The 20,598-nt window shown below is 49.5% G+C and overlaps 2 protein-coding genes and 1 long non-coding RNA gene across 5 annotated transcripts in view; 1 reads left to right on the plus strand and 2 right to left on the minus strand.

The window, feature by feature from the left end:
- Nucleotides 1-13,840, plus strand: part of FAXDC2 (fatty acid hydroxylase domain containing 2) — a 30,965-nt gene extending 17,125 nt beyond the window's left edge. The window contains exons 5-9 of the mRNA XM_005672602.3: nucleotides 4,335-4,456; nucleotides 10,081-10,286; nucleotides 10,750-10,855; nucleotides 11,266-11,432; nucleotides 12,169-13,840. Coding sequence (XP_005672659.1) covers nucleotides 4,335-4,456; nucleotides 10,081-10,286; nucleotides 10,750-10,855; nucleotides 11,266-11,432; nucleotides 12,169-12,325 — 758 coding nt within the window. The 3' untranslated portion in view covers nucleotides 12,326-13,840. The remainder of the gene's footprint in view (nucleotides 1-4,334; nucleotides 4,457-10,080; nucleotides 10,287-10,749; nucleotides 10,856-11,265; nucleotides 11,433-12,168) is intronic.
- Nucleotides 10,356-14,161, minus strand: LOC146395680 (uncharacterized). Its single transcript, XR_014831025.1, has 3 exons — nucleotides 13,879-14,161; nucleotides 11,930-12,246; nucleotides 10,356-10,541 (listed from the first exon to the last, which is right to left on the minus strand). It is a non-coding gene; the product is annotated as an uncharacterized LOC146395680 (long non-coding RNA).
- A 585-nt stretch (nucleotides 14,162-14,746) lies between these two features.
- The window catches only part of LARP1 (La ribonucleoprotein 1, translational regulator), a 93,489-nt gene continuing 87,637 nt past the window's right edge, over nucleotides 14,747-20,598 (minus strand). For all 3 annotated transcript variants that reach the window (XM_085001891.1, XM_085001890.1, XM_021076708.2), the window contains exons 17-19: nucleotides 20,330-20,439; nucleotides 20,062-20,189; nucleotides 14,747-18,439 (exon numbers count right to left, since the gene is read on the minus strand). In XM_085001891.1, the coding sequence (XP_084858017.1) occupies nucleotides 18,230-18,439; nucleotides 20,062-20,189; nucleotides 20,330-20,439 (448 nt within the window). In that variant the 3' untranslated portion in view covers nucleotides 14,747-18,229. The remainder of the gene's footprint in view (nucleotides 18,440-20,061; nucleotides 20,190-20,329; nucleotides 20,440-20,598) is intronic.

The following is a 20,598-nucleotide window of genomic DNA, read 5'->3' on the forward strand; positions in this document are numbered from 1 at the left end:
TTTTGTTGTTGTTGTTGCTATCTCTTGGGCCGCTTCCGCAGCATATGGAGGTTCCCAGGCTAGGGGTTGAATCAGAGCTGTAGCCACCAGCCTACGCCAGAGCCACAGCAACGTGGGATCCGAGCCGCGTCTGCAACCTACACCACAGCTCACGGCAACGCCGGATCGTTAACCCACTGAGCAAGGGCAGGGATCGAACCCGCGACCTCATGGTTCCTAGTCGGATTCGTTAACCACTGCGCCACGACGGGAACTCCAACTTTTCCTTTTTCATTTCTAACATTATTGATTTGAGTCCTCTCTTTTTTTCTGGATGAGTCTATCAACTTTGTTGATCTTTTCAAAGAACCAGCTTTTAGTTTCATTCATCTTGTCTATGGTTTTCTTCATTTCTATTTCATTTATTTCTGCTCTGATCTTTATGATTTCTTTCCTTCTGCTAACTTTGGGTTTTGTCTGTCCTTCTCTAGTTGCTTTAGGTGTAAAGTTAGGTTGTTTACTTGAGCTTTTTCTTGTTTCCTGATGTAGGCTTGGACTGCTATAAAATTCCCTCTTAGAACTGCTTTTGCTGCCTCCCATAGGTTTTGGATTGTTGTGTCTTTGTTGTCATTTGCTTCTAGGTATTTTTTAATTTCCTCTGATTTCTCTAGTGATCCATTGGTCGTTTAGGAGCATGTTGTTTAGTCTCTACGTGTTTGTGTTTTTTGCAGTTTTTTCCCTTGTTGTTGATTTCCAGTTATATAGCATTGTGGTCAGAAAAGATGCTCGATAAGATCTCAGTTTTCCTAAAGTTACTGAGACTTGCTTTGTGGCCCAGAATGTGATCTATCCTAGAGAATGTTCTGTGTGCACTTGAGAAGAATGTGTATTCTGCTGCTTGTGGATAGAATGTTCTGTAAATATCTATTAAGTCCATCTGATCTAATGCATCATTTAAGGCCTTTGTTTCCTCATTGATTTTCTGTCTAGATGACCTGTCCATTGCTGTAAATGGGGTGTTAAAGTCCCCCACTGTTATTGTGTTATTGCCAATTTCTCCTTTTAAGGTTGTTAGCAGCTACCTTATATATTGAGGTGGTCCTATGTTGGGGGCCTATGTATTTACAATTGTTATATCTTCTTCTTGGATTGATCCTTTGATCATTATGTAATTTCCTTCTTTGTCTCTTATAATATTCTTTAAGGTTTTGTTTGTTTGTTTTGTCTTTTTAGGGCCACACCTGTGGCATATGGAGGTTCCCAGGCTAGAGGTCCAATTGGAGCTACAGCTGCTGGCCTATGCCACAGCCACAACAACGCCAGATCCAAGCTGTGTCTGCAACCTACACCACAGCTCATGGCAATGCTGGTTCCTTAACCCACTGAGTGAGGCCAGGGATCAAACCCACAACCTCATGGTTCCTAGTCAGATACATTTCTGCTGCACCATGACAGAAACTCCTTTAAGGTCTATTTTGTCTGATATGAGTATTGCCACTCCAGCTTTCTTTTGATTCTTGTTTGCATGGAATATTTTCTTCCATCCTCTTTCAATTTGTATGTGCCCCTAGAAGTGAAGTGGGTCTCTTGAAGACTGCATATACATGGGTCTTATTTTTGTATGCATTCAGCCAGTCTAGGTCTTTTGGTTGGGGGATTTAGTCCATTTACATTTAAGGTAATTATTGATATGTAAATCCAAGCCACGTCTGCGACCTACACCACAGTCACTGCAGTACCAGATCCTTAACCCACTGAGCGAGGCCAGGTATAGAATCATAGAATATATGTATGATTGTTTTAAGTTGTTGGTCTCTTAATGCAAGTGCATCTCCAGTGTCCTGCATTTGTACCCTCCTCTTTTCATGATTTCTGGGTTTTGTAGCATATTTGTGTGTGGATGATTTCCTATCTTTAATGTATGTACGCCTTTACTGGTGAGCCTTGTTATTTTGGGTTTTTTTTTTTGTCTTTTTAGGGCCTCACCTGTGGCATATAGAGCTTCCCAGGCTAGGGGTTGAATAGGAGCTGTAGCCTCCCACCTACACCAGAGCCACAGCAATGCCAGATCCAAGCCGCGTCTGCAACCTACACCACATCTCACAGCAATGCTGGATCCTAAACCCACCGAGTGAGGCCAGGGATGGAACCCACAACCTCATGGTTCCTAGTCAGATTCGTTAACCACTGAGCCACAATGGGAACTCTGATTTGTAGTATTTTTGTTTCTAGTTGTGGCCTTTTCTTTTACATCTAGAGAAGTTCCTTTAGTATTTGATGTAAAAGCTGGTTTAGTGGTGCTCAATTCTCTTAACTTTTGTTTATAAAGCTTTTGATTTCTCCTTCAAATCTGAACAAGAGCCTTGCTGAGTAGAGTAATCTTGGTTGGAGGTTTTTCCTTTCATCACTTTAAGTATATCATGCCACTCCCTTTTGGCCTGCAGAGTTTCTGCTCAAAAATCTACTAATAACCTTACTGGGGTTCCCTTGTATGTTATTTGCTTCTTTTCCCTGTTTTCAGTATTTTCCTTTGTCTTTAATTTTGGTCAGTTTGATTAATATGTGTCTTGGAGTGTTCTTCCTTGAGTTTATTTTATATGTTACTCATTGTGCTTCCTGGACTTGAGTGAGTGGGTCCTTTCCCATGTTAGGGAAGTTTTTAGCTATTATCTCTTCAAATATTTTCTTTGACCCTTTCTCTCTTCTCCTTCTGGCACCCCTATAATATGGATGTTTGTGTATTTAATGTTGTTCCAGAGTTCTCTTAGACTGTCTTCATTCTTTTCAATCTTTTTTCTCTTTTCTGTTCCATGTCAGTGATTTCCACTAGTCTGTCCACCTTGCTTATTTGTTCTTCTGCCTCCTGTATTCTGCTGTTGGTTGCTTCTAGTGAATGTATTTCAGTTATTTTATTTTGCATCTCTGCTTGCTTAGTCCTTAAATCTATTTCTTTGCTCAATGTTTCTTGTAATTTATCAGTCTTTGCCTCCAGTTTATTTCCAAGATCTTGAATCATCTTTACTATCATCAGTCTAAAGTCTTTCATGGAAGTTGGTAATCTCCAGTCACTCCCTGTTTTTCCAGGAGATCCTCCAAGAACTAAAGTCAGGTCTGACCCAGATTCCTTTGGAGTGTCTGCTTTGCCTTGAGATCCAGTGCACATGAAAGCCTGTGTGCACCTTTCAAGAATGGATTCTCCCTTTCCCCCAGTCCCATGGAGCTCCTATGCACAAGCCCCACTGGCCCTCAATGCCAAATGCTCCATGGGCTCCTCCCCCCCATGCTAGGTCCCCAGGCATGGGAAACTACGCTAGGGCTCAGAACTCTCACTCTTGTCGGTGAGCCTCTGCATGGTAACATGGGAACGAACGTCCCTGGAATCACTGTCAGTAGGGAGGGACAAAGTACTTATTTGTTCACAGTGAGAGGTCAGAGATACTTGGGATGTGACATTATGGAAAAGTGGGACGTGAGCAAAGGTCGTATCTGAATTTGAAGTGTTGATCAGCATTACCTAAAATACCCTGCAGAGCACTGGTGCTGTGAGGCTAATGGATGGTATGGCCATATGATCTGTCATCCAAATGGGACATTTGTGAGAGGCAAGGAGGGGTTATTAATAATGAGGCTGGAATGCCAGATGTAAGTTGAAACCATCCTGGGCAAACAGGGATGCAAGGCCAACCTATTATGAGATGTTCTGAGAAAACAGAGTTCTGGGTAAAGGAAACACGGGAAAAGTTGAGTTCAACAAAGTCCAAGAGGAATTCTCAGAGCTGTTACCACAATGGCCTGGACCTTGACTCTCCAAGAGGGCAAGCTCTGAAGATGGTTCCAATGGAAGCCCCTAGGAGACGGGTTTTCCTCTTTGACAGAGGCTGACTGGACGCCTGAAGTCCCTTTGTTCATGTCATGTCCACGGGGATTAGGGGCCTGAGTGCCTGTTGTCAGCCACACGCCCTACCACACCAAGCTCTTCTTTGGCTTCTCCTGTCCTCGGCAATTCTTAAAGGGCTCGTGGGCACAGACTCGCAAATGTCAACTGAAATTCATTTATATCTAGACTACATCACACATCTTAGCATCATTTTGTATCGTATAGTCTCTATCCACTTAGGTTGTGATCCCCATTTCATAACTAAGAGGAGAAATAGAGACTGCCCTTAAGCGACCTGTCCCAGCTCCCACAGCTAGTCTGTCACCCCAAGACTAAAGTCAGGCCTGTTGTCCCCAAGCACCAAGACCTCCCTGGCAAGGGTCTGTCTAAATGCAGCCTCGGTCACTACCTCGGGAAACAGATAGGCTTCCAATTCCTGAGGTTGCCCTGACATTTTCCTTCTGCTTCCAAAACTTAGGTGCCACCCAGGTACCTGTTTTTTTCTTCTGGAGCTTTAGTGGACTTCTGCTGGTGGTTGACACAACTGGAAAGCCTAACTTCATCTCCCGCTACCGAATTCAGGTCGGCAAGAATGACCCTGTAAGTGTTGCTGCAGCTTCTCCTGGTCAAAGCACAGAAAATAAGGGCTAAAGCCACACTCTCAAAATGCTCCCGGCTGGCCTAGAAGAGACCATGGCTATTGAGAGCCACATCCCCCTCTTTGGCAGTTAGAGAGAGGACATAATATGGTCCAAATCTCAGAGCCCATCAGTCAAGGTCAATGTCTGGTCTTCTGACTCCCAGACCTCACTCTCTACCTGCCTGGGATGGTCCAGGGCACTGTGCTCACCATTTTAGGAACAGAAATGATTGTCTCAGTGTGGCTGGCACAGTGCATCCCAGAGATGTCAGGCAGTTCCCCGCTCATCTACAGGAGCAGGGACAGCAAAGCCTAGAAGCTGAAACCATGGATAGCAGTTGCTGAAACAATGGATTAAGCCCTTTAAAATATCAATTCTGAATGTGGGGGTGGTGGTTATTTTTTAATCAGGTCTTCCTTCCCAAATTTTTTTTCTTTTTTTTTTTGTCTTTTGTGCTTTTTTAAGGCCGCACCTGCAGCACATGGAGGTTCCCACACCAGGGGTCTAATTGGAGCTGTAGCTGCCGGCCTACGCCAGAGCCACAGCAATGCCAGATCTGAGCCACGTCTGCCACCTACACCACAGCTCACGCAACGCCGGATCCTTAACCCACTGAGCAAGGCCAGGGATCAAACCCGAGACCTCGTGGTTCCTAGTTGTATTAGTTTCCGCTGTGCCACGACAGTAACTCCCCAAATTTTCAATACAACCAACAGTACACAGTTCATCCATGGCAAACAAGGCCTAGGCCCTGCTGATCAGGAACTCCTGGCCCAGGAGGACAAGAAGGCCAAGCACACGTGTCTGAATTACACACGCCTGGGAAGTAAGCCCTAGTGCCCACTGCCTCCCTCAGCCCACCTGCCAACCTGGTGCTCCAGTAACCTGTAGAAAACTTTTCTTACACAACAAGGAAGAAGTTTTCTTAAAGCCAGACTTCTCTCTTCAGCTCTGCCCAAATCACAGGCTGGCTTTTTCCCCAGACAAGACAATCATCTTTTATTTTTTTGTCTTTTTAGGGCCGCACTGGAGGCATATGGAGGTTCCCAGGCTAGGGGTCTAATCGGAGCTGTAGCTGCCAGCCTATGCTAGAGCTACAGCAATGCCAGATCCGAGCCACGTCTGTGACCTACACCACAGCTCACCGCAACGCGGATCCTAAGCCCACTGAGCGAGGCCAAGGATCGAACCCGCAGCCTCATGTTTCCTAGTTGTATTAGTTTCCACTGCGCCACAAAGGGAACTCCCCAGATTTTCAGTACAACCAACAGTGCACAGTTCATCCATGGCAAAAAGGCCCAGGCCTTACTGATCAGGAACTCCTGGCCCAGAAGGACAGGAAGGCCAAGGGCACATGTCTGAATCACACACGTCTGGGAAGTAAGCCCCAGTGCCCAATGCTCCCTCAGCCCACTTGCCAACTTGGTGCTCCAGTAACCCCTAGAAAACTTCTCCTATACAACAAAGAAGAAGTTGTTTCTTAAAGCCAGACTTCTCTCCTCAGCTCCACCCAAACCACAGGCTGGCTTTTTTTCCCAGACAAGACAATCATCTTTTAATGATCTGCCAGGTACCTGGGTGAATCACCTTGGCTCTTAGGGAGTTCTGTAGCCTGCACTCTGGAAAGCCAAGTGGCTGAGAAGTAGTGCCCTTGACCCAGGCTTTCAGAACCATCCCTTCCTGAACTAGAGCTTCTGGAAGGAGTTCCCCTCACTTGAGGCAGGACTGCCAGCCAGGGGCTTCCCCTGGGTTGAGCCTGGCAGGCAGGAACCGGAGCCAAAGGGTTGAAGCCAGTGCTGTGCCCTTGAGAACATCTCACGTGTCAGAAGCCTCCTTATCAGGCATCACTGACTAAATGCATGTCTTCAAGTACTTTAATAATCTTCATTATCCAGAAGAGAAAATGGAGGCTTTGAGATGTGACATTGGTTATAACCATAATTCACCCTAAGGCTGTGTGGTCCAGGGCTTGTGCTCTGAACTGCTAGGCCACATCAGCTCTCAAGTAAACTTCACAGTCTACAGTGAATTCCCACCCAGGGAAGTCTCACAGCATTTTGCACATTCAGAACGGTTCAGTGACGAGGTCAAGGTCACACCGTTCCTAGGAAAGAAAGCGAGGGCTCCTACACTGTGTGTCCCCTCAGGTGGCCACACACGTGAGAAGGCCAGAAGCTGTTTAGTCTTTGACCCATTCCAGAAAGGCCTGACCCCTGACCTAAGACATTAGGAGCAGGTCCTCAACTGGGACCTGAACACTATGACATTCATAAGATACTCTCGCAAGCCCTGCTTACTTTCCCACTCTCCTGGAAAGAGAGCTGGTTCACACCTTCTCCTCCCTCCACAAGTCCCAACACCTCCCACCTTCACTTCACCTCCTCCCAGAGGATGGCCTTGCCTCCTACGTCACTAAGAAAATTGAAGCAGGCAGAAGAGAGTTCCCTCAGCCGCCTACCAGCTCAACCTGCAGGCAGCACCTGCCCAGACATGCTCACTACCCACCTGGTACTACAGGTGGCCATCCCCTCCCTGTCCCATGAGGGCCTGGTCCTCCACTAACTCTGCACTACACCCATCACCCCCTCTTTACTCCAGGAAATTGCTCCAGCATCTCTTCGTTCTCTTTCCTTTATTCTTTTCTTTTCCTCTTCTGGATTATACCTTTCTGTCTTATTACAAACAGCCTATAATTTTTCCTAGCTTCAAACCAAACCAAACCAAACCAAAACCTCTTAGCTTCCTCTCCCACACTCACTACCACACATATTCTTGTTCCTCTTTGCAGTAAAGCTCTTTGAAAGAGTTGTCGATACAGTTTCCAATTCCTCTCTTTTTCCCAGCATTTAGTAATTACGAAAAACTATAAACACGTATACAGAAGTTAAAAAATGAGTACACTTATCACTCATTTACACACCACCTAGATCTGCCAAGTTCAAATATTTTACAATATTTGCTTTCTTTCTTTTTCTTTCTTTCTTTTCTTTTCTCTCTTTTTTCTCCTTTTTGTCCCCTTGCCAGGGCCGCATCCATAGCACATGGAGGCTCCCAGGCCAGGGGTCCAATCGGAGCTGTAGCCGCTGGCCTACACCACAGCATAGCAACTCGGGATCCGAGCCGTGTCTGCGACCTACACCACAGCTCATGGCAACGCTGGATCCTTAACCCAATGAGCAAGGCCAGGGATCAAACCTGCAACCTCATGGTTCCTAGTCAGATTCGTTAACCACTGTGCCATGACAGGAACTCCTGCTTTCTTTATATATAAAAATGTAACTATGCATCTAGAATTTTTGGCCTAATAATTTGAAACTAAGTTCAGACATCATAAATCTCCAAACCCTTCAGCCTGCATCTCCCAAAACAATCACAAAGCCATCCTTTCACCTTCTGTATAAACCTCCTCCCATCAGGCCTTTACCTCCTCTGTTCCACCAAAATTGTCCTGAGCAAGGTCACCAGTGTTCGTGTCAAAGGCGTGACTCATTAGACCTACTGGGGCGTTTTCACAGCTGCTCACTCCCATCCTGGTTGTAGCTTCTTACACTGGCTCCCAAGGCTACGTTCCTTCTTTCCACCTCACTGATCACCCTTTCAGAGTCTCCTTTCTGGTTCTTCCTCAACCTAATCTCCCAACCTCTTAACGCTGATGCCCAGGACTCAGCCTCAGTCCTCTTCTCCATCCTCATCTCCTCAGTGGCATGACTTTAAACACCACCTCAATGCCTACAGCTCACAGATAGCTATCTCTAGGGCAGAGCTCTCTGCTGGATTCCAGGCTCAACTATCCAGTGGCCTCTCTGAAATCTCTGCCTGGATTCTAATCCCACGTCCCAAAGAGAAAAGTCTGATCTCTCACTCCTCAAAGCCTTTGGTACCCACGGCCTCCCCAGTTGGAGCTGGGGAGCCTCTCAGACCAGAAGCTTTGCAGTCACCCTTGACTACCCTATCCCTCATGCTCCACATCCAATCTACCTGAAACACTATTGGCTCAATTTCCATAATGGATCCAGAGTCCACCCTGTCTCATCACCACCTCCACAGCTACCTCCCCGTTCTGGGCCATCATCCTCTCCTCTGTATATCTTTGTAATTCTAACTGGTCTGTTTCTATTCTTGGTTCCCTACTATCTGTTCTCGACATGGCAGCAGAGCAGCCCTGTAAGATCTTGTCCCTTCTCTGCTCACAACCTTGGGATGATGATCCCCATTTTTCTTGGAGTAAAAGACACGGTCCTCAAAGGGGCCTGTGCGTCCCTAGATGCACTGGCTCCTCCTCCCCGCCTCATACCTCACTCCTCTCCAGCCAAGGATGCCAGGAGTGTACCTGTCTTAGAGCTTTTCCGCCAGCCCTCCCCTTGCCTGAAAACTCTTCCCCCAGGTATCAGCTTCCTTCACCACCCTCACCTCTTTGTTCAGAACTCATCATCTCAATAAAGCTGCCCAAGGCCGCTCTATTTAAAATGAGAAGAGTAGAAACTCAATGAGAGAAGCAATCCTTGGTTTGTTCCTTGCTTCCATCCCAGCCCAGAGAACACTGCCTGTAACAGTGAGGGGACGCAATAAAAATCAGCTGAATGAAAAAAAATGAATAACCATATATGACACCTTCCTCTTGGTCCAGTTTCCCGGAAGAGGTGGATGGCATCCTTTACAGATGCTCTCAAACCAGGCTGGTCAGACCTTGGCTTCACCCAGTAGATGGAATTCAAGGTCTAGAGAGTGAATTCTGCTTCGGAGGAAGAGGCAGGCCTGAAGTCTTAGGACCACTCTGCACACAGCCTCACCTTGGGGTAGAAACCCCCCAGCCTGTGGACATTTCTCAGGAAGAAATACCCCTGGCCCACCCGCAGCCAGCGGCCTGTGGCCTTGGGCTATTTCCAGAAACTCCAGTGCTTTGACAAATGGAAGGGTCGGGGATTTACTGACACCTGTGGGAATGCTGGCTGTGGTACTGAGACTTGCTGGGGTTGGAGCATGCGGTCCACCTGTCCACTATGACCTGGAGAGGAGGTCTAGACAGGTTCCCATCCTGACAACTCCACCGTGAAACCCAGGAAGAATCAGCCACAGCAAGTTGTTCAGGAGGCCAGGTAGCAGCTCCCCGGCTCACAAACCGTCTCCATTCTGGGCCTCGACCAGTGAGGCTGGACCATGTGAGGAGGCAGATGACCTTCAACTCTGCATGTGATCAAGGCTCTCTGGATGAGGGGCTAACGGCTGAAGGACTCAGGCCAGGAGCCTTCTCCAGGCACCCTGGAGGCTCCCCAAGGTGCCTGCCAGGAGTACATGGAGTTGGGCAGGAGCAGAGAACGGGGGAGGACAGTGGTGGAAGTTGCAGAAGCAGGAAGAAGGCAAGTTCAGGCAGAGACTAAGGCTGGGGGAGGGGAGTTTCCCAAGGCAGGGCGTTAGCAGATGGTTCCACCCTGGGCTGCCAGTTACAGCCAGACATCACTCCTAGCATCTACTCCTGAGGGAGGCCTCCCCTGAGCAGGTCACACAGGAGCCTGGTTCCTAGAAGAGGAACTCCTACTTCTTATACTCTTGTCTGCCTCTGTCCTTCCTTCCTCTCTCCGGCAGGTGGACCCCGTGAAGCTACGCAAGGCTATCCAAACGGTTCTCTTCAACCAGTTTGTCATCTCCTTGCCCTTACTGGTCTTCCTCTATCCCATCCTCAAGTTGTGGGGAGACCCCTGCCGCCAAGAGCTCCCCACCTTCCACTGGTTCCTCCTGGAGCTGGCCATCTTCACGCTGATTGAGGAAGTCCTGTTCTACTACTCACACCGGTGAGTGAGGGGCTGCCTGCGCCCAGCCAGCTCCACACTCTTCCTGCCTCACTCATCCCCGGAACATACCCCTGGCCCCAAAGCTTCCCGGGAACTAGTTAACAGGGAGACAACCATTGGTTCCACAGCTGACACCTTCAGAAGACTGAGGAGTGTCCAGAAGCTCCATTCGTGTGTGTGCCAGGGCAGTGTCCCGTTGAATCCATTCCCTTCTTCAATCTTCTGCCCATCATCCCTGTTTTACAGTTGATGCACCTGAGGTAGAGAGGTAATGTCACCACCCCCTAATTATGCACCAAGAGCACTCAAAGGCAGGTGTGTCTGAGCATCAGTCCGGTGTGCTATCAACTTTCCTCCATGGATGTACAACCCCTAGTTCCTACAAATTTGGATTTTCATGGTCTGATGGGGGAGGGAGAGAGGGAGTTGACAGATAATTATTAACTGTTAACTATCTTCCCAGGCTCCTTCACCATCCAACACTCTACAAGAAAATCCACAAGAAACACCACGAGTGGACAGCTCCTATTGGAGTGATCTCTTTATATGCCCACCCTGTTGAGCACGTGGTGAGTAGAACTCTGCTCCCCACAGAGGAAAGGGCAGAGGGCCCCTTCTCTAAGCTAAGGTCTCCTGCACAGAATTAGACTACACTAATAGTCTAATTCTTTCTTCTGCCCTTTCAATAGCTACCATTTATTGTTGGCCGCCAGGCTACTCTATATGCCCAACATAAGTTATCTCATTTAGTCATCTCCCAAACCTTCTAAAGCCTCACTTTGCTAATGAAGAACTTCAGGTGCAAATAATTAATAACTTGTAATGTTTCAAAGCTGAAGGACTCCAGCAAATCAATGTCCAGAAGCTCATTCATCTTCTCCAGATCTAAGTCAAGGATGTCTTCCTGGAACCACCTTGGAGTGATGGGAACACACAGCTGGGTCCCCTCCATCCCCTTCAAACAGCCCTCTCCTTGCAGGCCTCCAACATGCTGCCGGCGATGGTGGGTCCAATCATAATGGGTTCCCACTTGTCCTCCATCACCGTGTGGTTTTCGTTGGCCTTCATCATCACCATCATCTCCCACTGTGGCTACCACCTACCCTTCCTGCCTTCACCTGAATTCCATGACTACCACCATCTCAAGTAAGGCACCCCCTCCCCCGTTCTGGTCCCTGGGCAACAACCTCCACCTTTACTCCCGGAGTGCCTGCTAGCAGACACCGCTATCTCAGTGAAAATGTGAGCCTAGTGTAGGGAGAAGTGCCCCAAATGAGGAACACACTGACCCCCCAGGACCCAGGTCACCTTGCCCCCTTCCTTCTTCCTGACACTAGATCTTCCTGCGGCTGGGAGTTTTTAACCCGAATTAGGGCCTGGGCCCTTTGGGCATTGTCAGAAAATGCACGTAGGCACTGAATACCTGCATCCGATTCCAGCCGAGTGCACAGTCTCTGAAAGGCTGCAGGCTGTGGGCTAGGAACCTCCGGCACCACAATCACCTGAGGTGCTTTTCTCAACTGCAGGCTGTTGGGTTACACTCCAAGTACAATGAATTGCATGAAGCATCTGGGGAACCAGGGCCTGGAAGCTCTATTCTAAGTGTTCCCGGGGATTCTGATAGGGGTGGTCCCAGAACCTACCTGAGTCAGTTGGGTCTGCCACAGGTCTGACTTGTATGTGTGAAATCACAGAGAGCTTTTCGGGGAAGAACGTAGATTTTCAGTCTGGAGTGGCTCCAAGAGTGCATTCATACCCGCAGGTTACTCTGAGGCAGGTGGTCAGCAAGGTGGGAATAGGGAAGGGGCAGCGGCTGAGTGCTCAGAACGCAGGCCAGACCACACAGGTGAAAAGGACATCGGCACCCTCCTCTCTGCTCCAGGTTCAACCAGTGCTACGGGGTGCTGGGGGTGCTGGACCACCTCCATGGGACCGACACCGTGTTCAAGCAGACCAAGGCCTACGAGAGACACACGATCCTGCTGGGCTTCACCCCGCTCTCTGAGAGCATCCCCGACCCCCCAAAGAAGATGGAGTAAGAGATGGCCCGAGGGCTGCCCTGGCCGGCCCCTCAGCAGGGAACTGCCAGGTGGCCTGAGGCCTCTGGGTTGCTCTTCGGCCCACACTCTAACAAGGACACCAAGAGGGCAGGCGAAGGACACCTTCCTGGAAAGCAGGGCCAAGGATGGGGCCAGGACACTAACTGCCTGCCACCCTCCAAGGGGTCCAGGGAGGGGTCAGTTTAAGAGGAAAACTTGTAGCTCTGGGAATGGAGGCCAGTCAGAGGGAAGAAGCCAGGCATCTGAGAGATCCCAGATGACTCCCTGTGGCCTTGGGAAGACACAGGGAATGACAAAGGTGGCAGGAGGCTGTGGCTGATGCCAGGGTTGGGGAACCAGAAGACACTGCTTTGCCCCCTCCTCCCCCCCGAGTCCCAAACAACTCTCTCATACTCTACTCAGGCCAGGGCCAGGACACACTGGCAGTGGTTCTGGGGTCAAGTCCCCTCTGCCCCCGAGTAGACACACAGGTAATGTGATCAAGCCCCCATTGTAAATGGAAGCCACCCCCAGGAGTTCCTCCTGGGATCCACGCTGAGGTACCAAAGAGGTACAGACAAGCCTGGTACCTTCAGCCACACACGGAAACCAAAGGCCCAACCCTGTGGCCCTGCTTCTAGGGGCCCTTCCATGCATGGAGGGAAAAGTCTGAATTGCTGACTTGTGGGAACACCCAACTGAGGCCCGTCCCTCAGCAGCCTCTGTGAAGCAGGACCAAAGGGCCTAGAACCCTCTTCCTCCAGTGAGAGGGCAAGAAACATGGCTAAACAAAGGGCGAGTCGTCACTTTCCCCTCAACGATGGACCGGTTGTTAAGCACCACTGATTCAGGACGATTTGGGCAGTGACCCTTTTTATACACAGCAAAACCGCAGATCTGCCCAGGTGGAAGCAGTGCCCACAGTGGGGCTCCCAAGAACAAATGAACTTTAAAGACCACTATGATCAGTTCTAACTCTGATATATTCCTGAACTCTCAGTTCTGCTCTGCCCAGAAAAGCACCCACTGTAATTTTATAAAGGACTTGCAACATTTGACAGGGCCAGATCTCCAGGCAGAACTATCCAAATAACCTCTTCCTAGCAGTCCTGGTGCCCGGAGGACCCGCCCAGTTGGCCAGCCGGGTGTGCACCAGGAGGCGCCCTCCTCCCTGGGATAGCTCACCTTTAGCTGGTGCAGCTCCTGCTGCCTCGGTGCTCTAAGTGCTCACAGCTGCTGGCCTGACCCACAACCCGATGCTACAAACAGCTGGAAAATGGCTCACCATCGGTGAACTCGGCAACGTGAAGAGTGAGGAGAAAGTGGGAGAAGGGATGTGTTTCTCCCTGTGAGGACTTTGCATCTGGGGTACTGTCTGGGCGCAGAGGGATGAGGGGCTGGGTCTGAAATTGGGTACCAGAGAGACTCAAGCAAAGGCCGAGGTCTCAACATTCCCAGCAGAACATGCAAAGGTGAGAGAAGGCAGGGAAATAAACTGGTGTCCTTCAAACTGCAGTAGACACTTGTGGTTTTCTCTCCACTACGCGACTCACTTTGGCTCTCACGACTACATGGCGTCGGGGAGCCACAGCAGCTCAAGGAAACACTGGGTGGGTCTTTCAGGGTATTCCCAACAGGCTGAGGAGTGAGGGTGAATTAACACTCTTTCTCTTCCCGGGAGACCTGCAGAAGCCCCGCTCACCACCTCCTAGACTCTCCTTTGGTCCTTCAGGCCGTTGGTGGCAGTAAGGTTCCCACCTACTCGGCACACACTGGAATCGTCTAGAAAACCATCTCTGACAGGATGCTGAAGTGCCCGGCCTGGGAAACACACAGCTGTGAGGGAATGAGTAGAAAACACATTTATACCTTTGTAATCACACACCATGGCCAGACTGGCACTCTGAATGTCACCAGTGCTGCTGCCTGGCCTTGTGGGTCATGGAGAAGCCAACAGGGGCCCAGGGGCCAGTCATGGTTGGGGGACTTTATGGTTCCTTCCTTCCCTGGTGTCAATCCTCAGGGCTCCAGGCAAAGACCTGGACCCCAAAAGTCCAGAGGGTTTGTCACTCACTCCTTTACACCCCACAGGGACGTCGGCTCTATCTTCCTGGTGGTTTCTCCACACAAGGCCGGGCCACGGCCAGTGCTTGAAACCCTGAAATTCTGGCTGCTGGACCGATGTCTGGTCTGTAGCACTGGCTGTAGCCCCCGCATCTCTTGAGACATGAGGCAACATGAATTCAAGGCTGGCAAAGGCTCTTGAGAGCTGGAAGCTCGAGAGGCTGAGCTGCACAAGGAATCCTTGCCTTGGTGACTCCCCACCGGCCACTGGCAGAGCCCCTCCAGGTTTCACGTGCACATCCAGACTGCAGGTCCCTCACACCCACAGCTGTGGCCCACATGGGAGACCAGCCAGTCTTTTGCCTTTTCAAGTTTTTATTTTTATACATTTTTTTTGTATTAAAAAGAAAAGCATAATTACCACAAATTACAAAGGACTAAAGCAGGACTAGAATAATGAATGAATCACTTCAGCCTGGAAAGCAGATACTCTCAATAATATTAATGTTATAATACAAGCTCATTCAAGTATTTTACATTGTTTTTGTCCTTTTAAATGGGATATCCTAGCACGGTAAAGATAATGGACTATGAGCATAAGTGGAACCTTCTCCGCAAAGCCAGATGACAAGCTTTCCTCTCCAGTCAGAAATGGGCTGTGCATCCTCATCTTCTCTGCCTCTGCTGTCGACACGGCTCAAGGAGAGAGTGGGGCTGGGGCAAACCCAGGGACCCCTCCACACAGGAGCTACTCCGGGGTCCCACTTGGGAGGGCACCAGATGATCCAGACCACTCTACCCAGGCTGTCAACCAGCCCCCAACACCCGCCCCCACCAGCTAGCTGTTTCCTCCTTGCCCCTCCTCCCCACTGCCAGGACTTTTTGAGCAGCTTTCTTTTGTTAAATCAGTTATCAGGAAAGGGAAAACAAGAGCTACAATAAAACTAAACAAAAACTTAACTTTGACATGGGGGCTTCACACCTCGATCTGAGCCCAAGGGGGTGCAGGCTGGGGCAGCCCTTCTCTACATGGTAGTGCATTTACTCCTGGATTTAGGAGCAAGTGAGAGAAACCTGCCCCTCTGCACGGCTGAGGTGTACAGACCTTGTGATGTTTGATGCTCAAAAGTGGTGTTGGCATGGACCCATCTTGGGAGGGCACGGGATGAACAGAAGGATTTAGGCAGGCTGTTGCTTTGTTGCTCAGATCTTGGATTCCCCATGGAAGATGGTGGGTATGAAGTGGCAAGCCCTGATGGCCCTTGCTACTCCTGGCATGCTTGTCACAGATACATCGGTCCTAAATTCAAGTGTCTTCAGAAAGTGAAGATGTAAACTACTCTTCGCAACAATAACTCCTAACATGTTACAAAAGGAAAAAAAAAAAAAAAAAAAAAAAAAAAAAAAGGAAGAAAAACACTCTCCCCTCCCCCCATCCTCAGCCTGTTTTGAGATGAAGTCCTAACCTCCCCACCCAAAGGGGCTGCCTCTTTTTGGGTGTCTGTGGGGAGAATCAGGCAGAGAATGGCAGCCCCCAGGCCTGGGAGGAAGCTCTAGCTAAGAGCCTTACCCCCACACCCCCAAGGCTTCCTTGTGCCCCCAAACCCCACAGAGGACAAACACTGAGGTTTCTGTGGTGCTGGATACAGTACAGGGCTGAGAGAGACCCAAAGGAAAAGGGTTGGAATGAAGGGAAAGAGGACGGGGTGCAACAGTCCAGTGTCTGGTACATTGTGGGGCAGGCACCAGACTGGGCAGGGAGAGGCCTTAGACCCCACTGTCAAAGCAGAGGTCACTCAACCTTGGCTTTCAAGACAACTGGCTCACAGGAACTGAGATGGGCTTTCCCATACTAACCACCGGGAGGACAGAGATGCAGGGAGGGCACCGGCCAAAGAAATGAAGTGCCCAAGATGGGGCAAGCCCTTGCCAGCCTGAGATACTGTCTCCTCCTCCCGACCTCAGGGCCCAACAGAGGAAGCAAGTGAAAAAAACGCCAAGAAATCTGAGTGCATGGCTACTGCCACCACAGGGCAAATGTGTCATCACACCCGCACCTGGCACGTGGCCCAGTCTGTGAGGGTTGGTCTTCAGTCACCCTCCCTAGCTTTGGATGCGAGGAGACTCCAGCCAATCCACTGTCAGTCACAGCCCGAGCCAAGCAATCCGTGGCTGGAGAAGAGAAGTCGGGGAGACCCCATGTCCACATACGCCGTCCTGCCAAGGGGCTTCTCCAACCGGCAGGACGCCCCCACCCTCAAAGCTTCCTCGTCTCCTTCGCAGGTGGGGTCCACAGGAGGGTGGGTGGAAATGGCTTGCGCGGGAGGGGAACACAAGATGGGCATACCCACCCGGCCCGAGGGAGAACGGCATCTTTCTCCACCTTTTATGAGACAAAGCCTCCTTGAGGTCTCACCAATCTTTCATGGCAACACTTAGAAATGTTTCCAAGCCTCAGCTGTCCAGTGTTCAGTTTTCCCCTCTGAGGTGGGGGAGACGGTCGAGCTGAGGACGAGTGTGCCCCAGATCCAGGCCAACGCTGTCCTCCAACAGTTTGAAGCAAACTTGGCCTTGGGGTTCCAAGGGTAGGATGAAGGGTGTCACAACAGGATGGGGCCTGGCGTGAGGCAACAGCAAGCAGAGCGAGGACACAACAGTGGCAGCAGTGTACAGACACAGGACGTCAGCTTCAAATGATGCAACAGCAGGGATATTTCAGGCACGGCTCTGATCTGAGCCGCTCCCAACTCTCTTGCCTACAGGCAGGAGGCACTGTACATGCAACTCAGTCCAGAGAAAGATCCTAGCCAATCCAGCCCAGGCACATCCAGAGAAGGTGGGAGCTCTTCAAGTTGACTCCACCGAGGAAAACAGGCATTTGGGTATTTCAGATTCTCACTCCACAATAAGGCAACTTTTAAAAAAATATTATTTCCAAGAACAAACCAAAAAAAAAAAAAAATTAAAAAAAAAAAAATCCAAGGGTAGAGGAAAGATATTTTTTTGTGGATTAGGTGGGGGTTTTCTGATGTTTTTTTTTTTTTTTTTTTTTTTTGGTCTTTTATGGTCGATTTTATCTTTTTTTTCCCCCCCCATTTTCCCAAGGATGGAAAGGTCTGAGAAAAATAAAATAAATCATCTTTCAATAGTCTTTTCTGGTACGAGCAGCGTCCTTCTGGGCTGGGGAGTAAGGGGCACGGGGAGAGGGGAGTGGAGCGAGCCCCTCCCCTTTAGATCCTTTGGTTTCCTTCTCCCAGAGGATGGCAGAAGGGTGCGGTGGGGACGGCGGGGAGAGAACACGGTGACGGCAAGCCCCAGATGGTCAAGGGGCCGGTGCTCGTGGGGTCCAGGGACGCTGCCAGAGCCTTCCATGGGACAGTGCTGGGCAATGGGGCCCCACAGGGCCTTCTTGTGGGCTGCATAGTTGGCTTGAAGGGGAGCAGGAGGCGGCTGGAAGTGGGTTGCGGCCTACCAGCCGCGGGCAGGGCTGCAGAGTGATTTTGGTAATCCAGACGAGCTATCAATAATTTAAAACTTGATATATATATATATATATGTATATATATATAAAAAAAACTTTTCCCCCTTCCCCTCCCCCCGAAGCTAGGATGTGAAGAAGAGTCATGGAGAGAGAAGGGGGAAGGGATGTGTGGAGGCTCCTGCCCAGGGGCACCCGATAGCCCAAATGGTGTACATACTGCTACTCAGCACAAAGGCCCGTGCTAATGACCCTAGGCCTGTCCCTCCTCTGTCCCTTCTCCCGGGACTGGGGACCCCATGGACTTTCATCTACTCCCTCCACCCCTTCTCCCCCCCCAGACCCCAGAGCTAAGGGGCTTTTCACTTTCCCAAAGTCTGTGTGTCCGAGTGCTGGCTTGTCCATTTAGCATCTTCCCGGGTGGGCTGGCCGGTAGGTGGTGTGGGGGGTTGGCTGACCATGGTGGAGGGCCTGCTGGAAGACTGGGAGGGGCACCGCTTCCTGCCCTCACCGCTGCCACCTCCTGATGCCACTGGGTGTCGCTTGTGGTTGCCCTCCTCACCCATGGGGGGCTGCAACAGAGGAGGGAGTCGTAAGTGATAAGGGAGCACTATCCACATCCCCTTGCTTGCCAGAGCTGTTTAGAGACGCCCCCTATTTCCCAGCTCCCAGGGTAGATAATGAATAGGCTTCTAACTCTCAGAAGTAGTTACTAGTCTCACTGAGCACAGCTCCACACCAAGATCCAAGCTTTGTGCTGATTTCTACGTATTCACTCATGGTCACTTTGATGGACACGTGACCATCTGATTTCACAGATAAGGACAATGAAGCACAGAAAAATGATTTGTAACTGGTGAAGACTAAATCTGGACCAGGTCCATCTACCTTTGAAGTCCTGGACTTTATCTCTACAAGTTTCTGCTTCCCTTCTAAGAAGGGGTCACTGCTCAAGAAATGATAAATGGAATGTCGTTTACAATATGCTGAGACTCCGCAGTTCAGAAGGCCCAGGTGTGCCTTTATCCCCCTTGAGGCCCTAAAAAGGACACTCCTCTCCCACCTCCACCCCCTCCGGATTTGGCTTCAGCCACAGCATCTGGAAGTTCCCAGCCAGGGATGGAATCTAAGCCACAGCTGCGGTAACACCAAATCCTTAACTTGCTGGGCTAGAGTGGCAACTCCCAAAGGGTCAGACTAGGATCCAGTCTGGCCTCACGACTGCCAAAGGTCCTGTAACCCTGAGGACACTTCCCTCCCTTTCTGGCCACCAAAGCTGAGCCCTTCTTATTCTACCCTCAACAAGTCTTCCTATTACAAGGCTTCTCTACACAGGCGCTCCCCTCCAGGCCCGTACTAGAGAAGTCTTTCAGGACAGAAGTCAATAGACTCATCATCCCATCAGGCAACCTGAGCAGCACTGCCACTACTTCAATGGGTGGCCATGGGGTTCAGTTCATCCACTGCTACAGGGATGCTGACAATAAACCCTGCTTGCTTCACATTAAAAAGGTTAAATAAGGTCAAGGTAAAGGGCCTAGCACAGTGCCTGACCCATAGTAAACAATCAATACCAATTTTTAAATAACTATTATTTACTTCTATTTGCTCTTTTCGAAAAGGTTTCAAGGAACTAAGACGACTGGCATATCCTTACTACATTATAAATTCTCTAAAGGAGAAAGTCTTACTTATCTCTGGGGTCCCTGCAGCACCTACAAAGAACCAGTAGCAATAACTCTGACCCACCACTGGATGTCACTGTTGAGTCACTGCGTCAGGAAGACGTGGATGGAAGGGCAAAGAACTGAATATAATTTATAAACTTCTCCGGTTGGAACTTATCTCTCCCAGAAAGAGTAAAACATTAACACTGGGTACTCACTGTCATTAATCAGCTGTAACTAGGCACAGCAGCAAGGAGGGTTGCGTGATAAGAAGGAAGGAGCATTACGATGTTTTAGGCACATCCATCATATGAAGGGGAGGGAGGAGCAACCACATATCCTACTATTAGCCTTCGCCACCTACTCCTCACTCTCATTTTACAAAAAAACCCTAAGACCCAAACGGGAGTGGGAAGGGTCCCCAGGCTAGTGGCACAGCTGGGATCAGAACACAGGTATCCTGATCTCTGGTCCGGTTTTCTTTTCCTGGACAACCAGGGTGGGGAAGATGAGAGACTTCCACTTACATCTACTCTGAAGTCTTCGAGGCGACGGAATTTGCCGAGGTATTCTTGAAGTTTGGGGTCAATGTCCAAATTTTTGGCTTTGGAATATTTCAAGAAGGCCCAGAACTTCTCCAGCCCATAGAGTTGGCCTGCAGGGAAAGAGGAGAGAGGTAGAGAGAAGCTGGGTGGCTGACAGAGGGAGGTGTGATGTGATACAGACCAGGCAGAGTGCAGGGCAGAGAACATAAGATCAGGATGACCAGGGCTCAAAGAGCCTCAACTCTCTTACCAGCTTCATAGTCCTTCACGGTTTCTTCCTCAAAGTCCTTGAAAATGTCCAGCCGAAATTTCTTTTCCAGGCCATAGCTATAGTATCGAAAAAGGCACTCCAAACCATACCTGTAGGAGAATACAAGTCAGTAAAACCAGGACACAGTTTTTTTTTTTTTTTATCTAAAACAGGAACTGTACCTGGATTCTAGATAAACTATGAAACAGTTTAAACAAGTGGATTGAGAAAATGGTAAGCCTTCTTTGAGAAGGCTAACATTAAAGGCG

Source organism: Sus scrofa, chromosome 16, assembly GCF_054392235.1.
Source record: "Sus scrofa isolate SSC_HxYL_T2T_F1_AM1 chromosome 16, Sscrofa_HxYL_maternal_Yorkshire_Landrace_v2.0, whole genome shotgun sequence".
Taxonomy (NCBI): domain Eukaryota; kingdom Metazoa; phylum Chordata; class Mammalia; order Artiodactyla; family Suidae; genus Sus; species Sus scrofa.